This window comes from Mustela nivalis (assembly GCF_964662115.1).
Source record: "Mustela nivalis genome assembly, chromosome: 7".
NCBI lineage: Eukaryota > Metazoa > Chordata > Mammalia > Carnivora > Mustelidae > Mustela > Mustela nivalis.
The window spans coordinates 74,425,975-74,438,445 of NC_139026.1; the positions used below are offsets into that span (position 1 = coordinate 74,425,975).

General features: G+C 38.9%; 1 protein-coding gene across 12 annotated transcripts in view; it reads left to right on the plus strand.

The window, feature by feature from the left end:
• Positions 1–12,471, plus strand: part of ABCC9 (ATP binding cassette subfamily C member 9) — a 150,893-nt gene that overhangs the window by 112,441 nt on the left and 25,981 nt on the right. For all 12 annotated transcript variants that reach the window (XM_082738588.1, XM_082738590.1, XM_082738589.1 and 9 more), the window contains 2 exons: positions 3,295–3,387; positions 8,105–8,207. In XM_082738588.1, coding sequence (XP_082594714.1) covers positions 3,295–3,387; positions 8,105–8,207 — 196 coding nt within the window. The remainder of the gene's footprint in view (positions 1–3,294; positions 3,388–8,104; positions 8,208–12,471) is intronic.

Genomic DNA, 12,471 nt, shown 5'->3' on the forward strand with positions numbered 1-12,471 from the left:
CACCTGACAAGAACCTGTGCTCAAGAAACTTAGTCCCTGTAGATAAGGTAATCCTTGTTTGTGCATTAAGTGCTAGAATAAGAAGATAGATACTGAGTTTATTCGGTAAACTGAGGATATTTAATAGGACATGATTGCAAAGAAGACGATGAGAAATTGGGGAAGGTAATAAGAAAAGCCAAGATTGTAGTTGGGAACCTCTCAATATATCTTATAACGGTTTTTAATTTTAAAAATGTGGTTGTTTTCCCTCAGCTATGATTTGGGGGTCCTCCAATGTTAGAGATCTGTATTAAATCTAGAATGTTGGGGCACCTGGGTGGCTCAGTGGGTTAAAGCCTCTGCCTTCAGCTCAGGTCATGATCTCAGGGTCCTGGGATCGAGCCCCACATCTGGCTCTCTGGCTAAGCAGGGAGCCTGCTTCCTCCTCTCTCTCCCTCCCTCTCTGCCTACTTGTGATCTCTGTCAAATAAATAAATAAAATCTTAGAAAAAAATCTAGAATGTTTTTTCATTCCCAGCCTCATCTGCTTTTCTTATAGCAAATTGAGACCAAAAGGGAAGAGTTAATCATGAGTTCACTTTTTCATTTATTCTGTTACCATTACTGACACTGCTTGCTGGAGAGGCAAGTTCAGTTACTTTATTTCTGTTGTTTCCAAATCTGCTCTTGTCTTCTTATCACTAAATATTATAGTCATGTCTTACTTCAGTCACATATTCATTTGGGCTTATTTTTATCCCTTTGCAACACAAATTGAGGACAAAGACTAGGAAAACATTCCTAGTCCATTATAAATTGGAATTGCAAATCATTAAATAATTAAATAAACAAATAATAAAAATTGTGGATTCTGTTCATTATAAGAAAGAACAATCTGTTACTAGCATTGATAGTGCCTAAAATATGAAGATGATCTTTTTTTAAAAAGAGATTTATTTATTTATTTTACAAAGAGAGAGAACGAATGGAAGGGGAAGAGAGAGAGAGAATCTCGAACAGACTCCACGCTGAGTGCAGAGCCCCATGTGAGGCACTATTTTGGGACCCTGAGATCAGGACCTGAGCTGAACCCAAGTGTCAGATGCTTACCCAACTGTGCCACCCAGGCACCGCATGGATGAGATGGCCACTTTTAAAGAATTAACACTGATAGTGGATTATCAAACATTCTTATTTGAAATTCTATGGAAGTAAACAAGTATAAGCACATGACATTTAGTTTCACAGACAAAAAACCTTTCTAGGGACACCTGGGTGGCTCAATTGGTTAAGTGTTTGCCTTCAGCTCAGGTCATGATCCTGGGGTCCTGGGATTGAGCCCCACATCAGGCTCCCTGCTCCGTGGGGAGTCTGCTTTGGCCTCTCCTTCTGCTTGCCGCTCAGTCTACATGTGCGCTCTCTCTCTCTCTCTCTCTCTCTTTCAAATAAATAAATAAATAATCTTAAAAACAAAACAAAACAAAAAAACCTTTCTAGATGTTGAGCCTCTGCAGGACTCACTCATATTGAAAAACTCAGGCAACTTAACAGGCTGTTTTGTAAATACCAAAAGGAATTAAAGTGGGAGACAGGATATGTCATGGAATTTGGAATCTCTGAAATCAAAGACCTAATGTGTGGTTAACTCTGTAAGGAAGTGTGAGTCCTACTTACAAGAATATAAGGTCAAGCTGTGCCCTCCCCTTCTTGGTTTCACAAAGCACAGTCTTATAAACAAGGGTTTCTCCATCCTAATTTTTTCCCTTCATTGCAAACCTCAAATGCAGTGACCACCTGTTACTTGTGTCAAATTGACAAATAGCCACTTAGTTTTATGGTTAAAGTAGCAAACTACTCACATTCCTTCATACTTGATTTCCTCCACTCCTCTTTCTTTCCCTTCCCTCTTTCTTTCTGTCTCCTCTGCAGTTTCTAAAGAGGACAAATCCATTGTAGAAACTCAAAAGAGTTTTGCATTTGTTTGTGGCACTACACAGGCAGCCCAGAATGGCCCAAGTTATTGTTGAAGATTATGAACAGTTTAATTCATTGACTCTGGAAGGTGAATGTTGATGCTGCAGCTCTAAACCCTCAACCCCAAAACCTAAACCATGGCAGGAAAAAAAACTGAAAAGAAAAAAGAGGATTATTTTGAAACATATGGTATAACACTTAGCCTATCTTCTAGAAATGTTAGCTTATGTGGCTTCAGGAAATGTTTTCATCACTAGTATGCATCTTTATGAAAAGGATGATTCAGATGTTTGTCCACTAAATGTTCATTGAATATTATACATATATATATATATATGCACACACATATATACATATATATATATAATATACATTTTATATGTATATTTTATAGTTCCTCAGAGGACCAATGAAAAAAGTTCCATGAAGCGTGGAGGCAAGGAAGCAAATTCATTGTGGCCAAGGGCAAATTCGTTGTCTTTTTCTTCAAATCCCTTTATTCCGTGTCTTCCACCCTGGTAAATAATACCGTCATTTGTCAAGTCGGCTAAACTAGAAACAGCCAAGCCATATTTGACAATTCTCTCTTACTCACCCTGCTACCATTCATCGATTGTCGCAATTTAGAAACCTACTTCTGGGAGACTGTTTTAAATCTCATTAGAATCCCAGTAATTCAGAACTTTAAAAAAAAAAATCTCTGATGTAGAGTACCCTAACTCACTTACTCTCTTTCATCCTTTATAGCCGACCAAGTCATGTTGCTGAAGCACAGCCTGATCGTTTCATTTCTAGACTTCAGGGATTTTGTCCAAGTCACCCAGGACCCTCCACCACAAGTCCCCTCTCTCCTTTACACAGCCTTTCCCTGCTGCAGCACTCGCAAAGGATTCTGGGCACCACCCAGACTGCACCTGCCACGTTCTGTAGTCTGCTGTGTTTGCCCTTATTCCCATAGCTGGAATGCGCTTCTTGTTTTATTGAAGCCCTCCTCAAAGCTTAAGATTTGGCCTAAATTCCACATGTCCCCCCAAAATATTACCCACCTCCGAGGTAAGAGGTAATCGTCCTTTCCTCTGTGTCCCCATAGCAGTTTGCTATAGTTGTTGCACAAAGCAAGTAGTTTTTACAACGCAGTACATATGTGGCCTGGACCAAAATTCATTCTGTACTCATCTCTCTCTTCCTCTTTAGATTATAAACTTTTGAGGCTTTTGTTAACTGGGTTCTAGGAGGAATTAGTTGCAATAACAAGGAAAAACCCTAATTTAGGATGAACACAGTAGCCTCTGAACCTGAATGCATCTGAAGTTAATTTTGCACTTTTCTCTGTTCTAGAGATCTCCAGGAACTTGATGATTCTACCCAGCTCCCTCTACTTTGCCACTTCTCAGAAACAGCTGAAGGACTCACCACCATTCGGGCATTTAGGTGAGCAAAGATATTTTCATTTTGCTGATTAGGCAATCATATAATCAACAAACCTATCTGCAAATAACTGATAATTGCTACCATTTTTTGGATGCCTACTGTGTGGGCATGGCAGTGTTCTAAACTAGAAGAGGGAAAATACGGCAATAAATGTTCAGAGTTAGTCTAATTCTCTGTAATTTTGACAATCATAAAGAAAGAATGAAATACCGTATTGGAAAGATACTAGCTGTGTAATGTAGATCTGTCTTGTCAATTCCCTAGCCTCAGTTTCCTTATCTGTGAAATGGAGAAATCAACTTTGCTTCTTAGGGTCATTGGGCTGATTGACAAATACATGGAAAGCACTAATCATGGTGATTAGAAAAGAAGCATCCAATCAACAAGTTGTTGATAAGAATAAGAATATTAAGGACATTAAATAAGAATATTAATAATATTAATATTATTAATAAGAATATATTAAAATAAGAATATTAATAATAAAAGAAATGCTACTAAAAATAAAATAAAATAAATACTACTATATCAAGTTATTTTAGGATTTAATCAGTTTTCTTCAATTTTTTTTTTAAAGATTTTATTTGTCAGAGAGAAAGAGGGAGAGAGAGCGAGCACAAGCAGACAGAATGGCAGGCAGAGGAGAGGGAGAAGCAGGCTCCCTGCCGAGCAAGGAGCCCAATGTGGGACTCGATCCCAGGACTCTGGGATCATGACCTGAGCCGAAGGCAACTGCTTAACCAACTGAGCCACCCAGGCGTCCCAGTTTTCTTCAATTATTACTGGTAAACAGTAAGAACCCAAGCTTTTGATCAAAAGCGTTTACTTAACACTCAGAAAATGATCTGGTCCTATTTTCCCTGTTCAAGTAAACTCAGAAGAGAAGGTGGCAGCACTGAGTATTTCATTTAATCTGGAAAATTGACATCTTAAAGTATAATGTCTTCTTGGAACCCTAAATGCAAACATGTAGTGATTTCAATTAGAGCTTTTTCTACCCTAAGAAATATTTATATTATTAGATATAAAAACCTGAGTCAAAAAGTAGAATAGAGAGATATAAACATCAACAATATGTATCACAGAATTTCTGCATCAATCTACATAGACTTCATCATGAAAATTCACACTTTCTGCAGTGGTGTGTTTTCCCATCAGAGTGGCTCTTATTGGAGATGACAAAACTACTGATTGACATCAAATTATAATATTAAGACCAAATTTGTGTCCTGGTGGAAGCCAGTAATGACCAGTGGTACTCATTGCATCCATCATATTAAAGATTTCATTTTTCACCAAATAAATCCTTTCAAGTTAATCTATTTGAGTATTGAACATATGCTGGTACTACTCTTGGTATGGATATTTAAAGTCTACAAAGACATGGCCTTCCACTTCCATCCCAGATAAATACCACAAAGAAAACAGTTAGGGTGACATGGCAGGTGTGGGGCAAGAAGTGCCAGGATTCAGGCAAGCTCCTTGATGACACTGCAGGACGTTGACGGGTTCAACATATAACAGTCCTTGCTCTGTTTTCTCTCCGGACAAGGTGAAGTTATTTTCTAAGAGTGATGATGACTAGAATGAGATAAATTGTCTTGAAGGAAAAAACAGTTTAGAATGACAGAGGAACTTGACCAAGAGTCAAGATTTAGGCTTTTCATTTTTCTTCTTTGTTAGACACATGGACAGAATTTAGCATGACTATTCCTAATTTTACATGAGGAAAAGTCTAGGTAGTTAGAAGAACAAAATACTATGTGTTAAATCTTCAAGGCTTGAATTATGATTGGAAGAAACAAAAGACAACCGAACTTTTTATGGAGAAGTATCTGCGTCATAGTCATCCAGATTTATATCTTTTAACATTCATTTCTAAAGTAAATATTAAGTACCGCAAATATCAGCATTTTTAAACCAAAAGAAGTTTTAAAATGTGGGGACAGTCCTGCTGCTATGAATAAAATTCTAGAGTCTTTACATTTGGTGCTTTTGGTCAAGAATCAAACATCTTCTTTTCCATCCATTTCTTCCTTTCTTTCAGGCTACCCAGAGTCCCCAGAGTCTTCAGCTCTTTTGGAAAGTTAGCATTTACTGATTAGGCTGCCTCTCCTCCCCTGCATTCAGGGTTCGTGGTGTACTCACACGCGGCAGTGAACTCCCTCAAGTAGTTTACCACGAAAGTTTCACAGCTAAATTAGACTGAGATTTCAGTGACCTTTCCTATTTTTTTTTTTTTTTTGGTCCAACAGAATAAAGGTCTAAGAATGTTCAGAAGATGAGCTGGATGTGGATGAAAAGATACAGACTGAGTGTGTCAAAGTTTCCATTAGGAAAACAGAAGGTTTCTTGCCAAATAGAAACACACAGAAAGAATGTTCACTGCATTTCCACCCCTCCCCTCCCGCTGCTGCTTCAGACCGTTGCCAATTCCATTTACAAACTCTTTAAGAGTGCATCTGAAACAATATCCCACAACTAAATGAAGAGTAAGAAGCATCCCAGACAAAGCACTTTGTCAGAATAAAGTCTTTGATGTTCATCTGAAAGGTGGTCCAGTGGCTTTGGTCCAGTGGGCCCCATCCCCAATCTCTCCATTACCACCAACCTGTAGAGAGCAAACCCTCTCTTGAGCCCCTGAACATGATGAGTTTTCTCATTTTTGTGCCTTTGCTCATGTTGTTCCTACTGTTTCCACAGCTTTGTCTTCCCTTGTTAACCTGAAGCATTCATCTCATCCTTTAAAACCTCACTTGGATCTTCCTCCAGGTCCTCCATGAAACTTTGCTTAATCCTCCTTCTCTCCCCATCCTCTATCTCCTTCCCTGTGTGAGTTGCCCCCATCTTTTATATTCAAGTAGCGTTTCGTGCACCGGGCTGTTATAACCAGCCTCTGAGTTGCATGGTCCTTGCTTGTTAACACCGTGTTTACCTCCTTCCCTAAAGACAGTGTTCCTCAAGGGCAGAGGTTACATCTTGTTTATATATATATTCCCCCCCCCCCCGATGTCTTGCATAGAGTTGGTGTTTGGCAAAGTTTCGGAATGAATGGCTAAAAATCTCCCTAACATTGCAAATACAGAAATGTTGTTCCTTAGGAGGATATATCTCATTACCATTCATATCCACTATTGCAGTAAATCCTCTAGTCCTGTGGGCCATTCTGCCTTTTCCTTATTCACTCTCTTCAGTTCTAAGGGACCATCCCAGTACAAAACAGGCATGTTCCTGGGACTTCTCAGGCCCACTCCAGTAAGTTGCTCTTTCGTGTAGGTCCTTCTGTACATGGCATTTAGGAGAAGGCTGCAAACTCATAACTCAAAGTGAGGTAATTATTTGGCTCTGATTGCCAAATCCTTTGATTATTGTAGATCAGATGTTGTCTGACTCAGTTATCTGATTTATCTGGTTTGGCATATTGGAATGATCAGATGGATTGGACAGATATCAAGTATCTGCTTTATATTGGCCTGTATGGACGACTTTGTGGGCCAAGTGAACGCCCCACACAGGACTTGTGACATAGTGATGGTTTAATATAAAGTTTTGCAAATTCATTTGAAGATTTGGGGAAACTTGGGGCAGTCTTTTATCAAACAGGAATCATTTCTGAGCTGTCAAATGAAACTTGGCTATGCCTTAGAAATGTAATGTGCAGACAAGTGGTCCATATATGAACAGTCATGGCCATGAAGAGTGAATAGACCACATTTTGATTTGGCATTTCCTCCAACCTTCAAATCAGTTATTTTGATTATATTATCCAGCTTTCCATTGTTTTTGTTATTCACGGAAAATAACTGAAAAATGAAAAGCGACTATTTTTGTTATTTGGAAAGATTTATCACCATGTAGCATGAGTTCTGTGAAAAAGTAGCTCACATGTTCAGATGGATAAGATTCTTATTAGAAGTTTCATTTATAACACGATTACCCAGAATTTGGTCTGATGATGTTGATTTCCAAGAATGAGCTGAATTTGGCCAGGGATCAATATCTAAACTGTGTTTGTCATAAAATCCTATAAGTACCATAGGCTGAGAGTTCCTTTCGTGCAGTGACCATCCTTACAAATATTTTAGAACCTTGAGCATAAGCTATCTCATCTAACAAGAACATCTGCCACCTCCAAGGACCTCCATCCTCTACTTCTTTCTACTCAGTTTCCTTCTTTGGTTCCCAGAAACCCCAGCAGAAGGAGAAATTTAAAAGTATCTATTTGCCTGTTACACATGCATAGTTTCCTGTCTTCTCTGGTCCTCGTTCAGCTCCTCCTATCCACCTTTAACTGTGTTATTTGGAAAAGTTAAAAAAAAAAAAAAAGGCAATAAAAAGTAGGTAGAGCTTATTGCGCTTCTGTACAACTTACTCTGGTTTTTGTAAGGCCCTTGCAACACAGGCCATGCCTTGTTTTTGTGGCCGCAAAATTATGAGGAAATTTATGAAGTGATCCTTAATAGGAATTTGTCATCAGAAAGCTTCCTTTTCATAGCAGGGGTCTAAGAAAGGAAGAAGGACGGACCACACCCTCCCCAGTAAGCGTGCAGCAAAGCAGTAGCAGCTGGCCTTTATTTTGAAGTAGGAGTCCATTTACTAGTCATTCCATCCCATCCGTTTGTCACAATGTTGTGTAAACAGAGTAGTAGTAAGTGTGACTGTTTCTTATTATTTCTCCTGTTGGTGGCTAGCGTGATCATATTTTTGTTTTCTACAGGCATGAAACCAGATTTAAGCAACGTATGCTGGAACTGACGGACACGAACAACATTGCCTACTTATTCCTCTCAGCAGCCAACAGATGGCTAGAGGTCAGAACGGTACGTCCGTTTCGTGATTTCCAAATGGAATCCAAACAAAAAAGGGGCCTGATGCAAAGAGGGAGACAGTTGTAAAAATTAGTCTTGCACCGAGAGCCACACTAACTTCACTTTTTCCGAACATTAAAATAGCTCAGGTTTGTTTATGTTACAGATGAAATTTGTCATAATGGTTTAGCTAATGGCAAGACAAATAGCCCAAAAAGCAAAAATTCATTTTGTGTTCATTAGTCTCTAGATCGCATAAGTTAATGGAATGGCAAATGTTTGTAGAACTTCATTTTTTTTTTTTTTCAAAAGAACAAATTTGACAAGTGAACAGATGTACTCGTATCCTTCACTGAGCAGGGCAAGCCTGGAAGAGATGGTGACTTTCTGTGTTTTAAGCCAGTGGAGGATCACATTAGCGCAAAATGTAAAAAAACTGCAATTAATCATCTGTCGCCTTCTTCTATCCCTTGTGAAGGAGGAGGACAGGCACATGATTTGGCATCATACAGACTTGATCTAGCAAGTTAATTAATTTGAGTCTGTTCCTCATCTGTAAAATAGGAATAAGAAAATGTACTTCATGGGGATATTAGGATGAAAAATAATAATATAAAGCCCTTAGTTTCCTGATTAGCAGGTGCACTCAACAAATGTCTTTTGAATGAAAGGATGAATAAATAAATAAGTGAATGGAAACAGCACCTGCTGTGGTAAGTGGTTCATGAGCCAAACAGCTGGAGTATGAACCAGGAGATGGATGGGACACAAGTTCCAGAAAGGAAGGAAATGTGTTTGCAGACTGGTCTGCATAATCTGTACTATAAATATGCTACTTTGGTGGTAATGATGAGTTGTCTGTAATCTTTAAAAAAAATAATAATTTTCTATCGGGGAACCTGGGTGACTCAGTCATTAAGCCACTGCCTTCAGCTCAGGTCATGATCCCAGGGTGCTGGGCTCCCTGCTCAGTGGAGAGTCTGCTTCTCCCTCTCCCTTTGCCTCTCCCCTCCACCCTCCTTGTGCTCTCCTTCTCAAATAAGTAAATAAAGTCTTTAAAAAAATAAAAATAAAATAAGAAAATAATTATCTATCCATTTGTCCAAAGGAACAGGAAGTTTATCTGTACTATTACAAGGCTACTATGTCTACTCTATTCAGGCTTTCAAAACTCAACAGACCAAAGAAGGCAAATAGTAAAAGGAATTTGATGAGTTAGAAATGAAAGAGCCCAAGTATAATCTGAGTTGTTGATGGATGGATACAGGTTGGTATGGATTCTTGAACCGTGCCCCTGCCCCCGTCTTGGGCTTTAGTCAGCATCATTTCCCACTGGTTTACAGAGACTCTCTTCCACTTTATTAGTTACAATGTAGTAATTATTCAGTGACATAACACAATTATATTTTACAAATTTTAGATAGAAGCATTGGTTGTTGATAACAAATTCCTTCCAGCTAGCTGTAGGGGTTGGGCAAAATGTCTCCTGAATTACCTATAGAGAGCATAAAGGCAGATGAAGTGTTGCTTGATTTATAACAAAACTAAGACATTATTCCCAGATCCTATCCAGACCCTAATTCATTGTTTTAAACTTCTATTTGTTTTTTAAATTTGTTTTCTCTAAGGAAGAAAAAAAAAAACCCAATCATATCTGAAAAACAGAATAAATCATGAAAGAACTTGATGAAAGAATGTCCCCAAATCATAATAGAAAATGTCAATGGTTACCTTCGTTGTTTGATTTTTCTTAACTTGGAGATCAAGCAGGTGTTTTAGGGGGCAAGTGTGTTTGCTTTGGACTTGAGGTGAATGTCTGACTGGACTCCTGTTTCTGTTCTTTAGCACTTCCTACTGTCAGGTTAATGGACAAGTGTTTAACAAGAATCTTCAAGCAAACCATATGTTCTGCTCTCGTAGCCAAAAGACAAGATATTAGAGCTTTCAGACTGCCAAGAAAGGGGAGGTCAGGAGAAATTAGAGAGGAAGAGTGGCCAGATTCAGAATGGCTTTAGTTCAGTTTGACTCATGGCTCATTACTTTAAACCCCATGTGAAAAGGCAGCAGGACAACCCAAATGTAAAAGAATTCAAGTTTTCAGCTGTAGAGACCTAAAGAAAATACTGATGTTGAAACAGGAATGGCAGGCTCTGCCATCCATTCTGTTCCTTGAAGATACATTTGTTTGTGTGTCTTGTCTTTGTTTTCTGTGTATTTTGATCCTTCCAAGAATTCTTGTCTGGTCTCATTACCAGAGCTCTCCCTTTAAAACAATACAAAAAAAAAAAAAAAGGGGGACCTTTTGCTTCTGTTTCTGGTGGGTAAAAGTAAGTTTTGGAAAGGAACTTGCTGATTTATTGTAAAATTCCTGACATCTCTGCTGACAGAAATTAGGGTCCAAAGTCTTTTGTTTAGATTTGTCTTTTTTGCCTAATTGTGTGTGTCAGTAAGTTTATGTGGGTATGCACACACACACACACACACACACACCCCTCTAGACAACCCCAGTGATCCAACCTAAACTAGTCAGATTCACTCTCTTCTTCTCAGTACCTTGAGAGTTTTCGTTAGAACCAGGATATTATTCAAAATATGTTAATATCAGAATCTTTATTCAACTACAAATGTGTAATTCAAGAACATATGCTTTAGTAGGAGTATGGAATCACTTAATTAGGTAACTCCTATTAGGAAGTAACTTTTCTTCCAGTTGTACACATATAATGACCTCATTACTATTGTGCTCTTGTGGACACATCTCCATCACTGGAGACATGATTTCATTTTGAAATAAGTGGATCTTATGTCAGAAACATGGATGTTGAGATACAGGACCTTGGGGACAAGGGTGTGAACTGTTCTCTGACCCCCACAGCTGGACATATTCTGCCTTGTAAGTCATTAGAAAAATAAGTAATGAAAACTTCTATTTGGTTCACTGAATCTGCATTGATCTTACTTACCCACAGCAACAACACACCCCCTCCTTTCTCTGTTCTTTGCCATATTCCTCATTTAGCAAAAATATCTGCTCATAGCTAATATTCTTAGAGTTCTCGTAGCAGAAACACAACTAACCGGCACAAGGAAGGTTGGGGCATTAGGCATAAATCAGAAGAAGCCAACAGGATTTCCTGATGCAGATCTGGGGATTTCACCAACTCTAATTCATGGACTCATCACCTTCATAAAGAGAAAGAGGAGAAAACTTATCATTGCTTTCTGTGGCTATTTTTCACTTCCCTTCCTCTTCACTCTCAGTTCGAGCTTTCAGAAGCAATGCCACTGAATTCCCTGGATGGAAAATCTCAAGAGAAGGAAGGAGGAGGAACCAGAGAAACACCTCTTGTGGGATTTCAGAAGATCCATGAGCCCCATCCCATTTTTGTTTATTCTCTAATTTATTTTAAATATATGGCTCTCGTTTCTTTTCCTGGTCAAGTTAAGCAAGAGCTAAGACAATCACAAGTTATTCCCTTTCTCTGAGTCAACAGCTTTCCCTATGGACTACATAGCCCTGCCCACCATAGTCACTTCATATTCATTCCGAATTAGGAAAAAAATGAAGGTCACAATACACTCGCATCAAAAAAGGACGAGAGTCTAAAAGAATAATTTGGCTAGTGGGAAAGGAGCTGGATTGTGACCACCCGGTTTGCTTTGGCAGAGAGGGGAGTGTAGTTCCTCTGGTGCCAAGTGAAGTGGGCCCCAGTCATGTGCAGGGTGTCTCTACAGCCTAACCTTTGAATGCTGCTTGCGTCCTTTGTTCAGCACGGCGTTTTCTCTTCAGCCCTGCACTAAACAGTTCCAGTTCTTTGGCATCGGTGTTTCCATTTGCGAAAATTGTGTAACTCTATCTAAAGGCTGTCTTTCCAAGGCTTTGTCTTGCTGTGTGGTGAAAGGATAAAAGAAAATTCACATCAGGAAGCCAAAAAAAAAAAAAAAAAAAACCCACCCAAAACAAAAAAACTTTAACATCAACAGGCTTAAGTGAAAATAGCCTTCAGGGTGAGCTTGCACGAGAGTTGATTTTACAAAACAGCACAGAACTTTTCTGTGTATTCCTAACTCCAGCACAGACAGGTGTGCTCTGATCTTGTGGTTGGGAGGCCCTGCTCTATGCTCCCAGGTACTCAGTGGTACGAGAGAGTGGTACTGCTGAGGGCTGCGTAGAGATTATGTTGCTGTTAACCATTTGTAAGTCTGTTTTATAGAAAATTTCCATTTTCACTATAATCCCATAGATAGATACATGTCATTGAATCACTAGAAATCT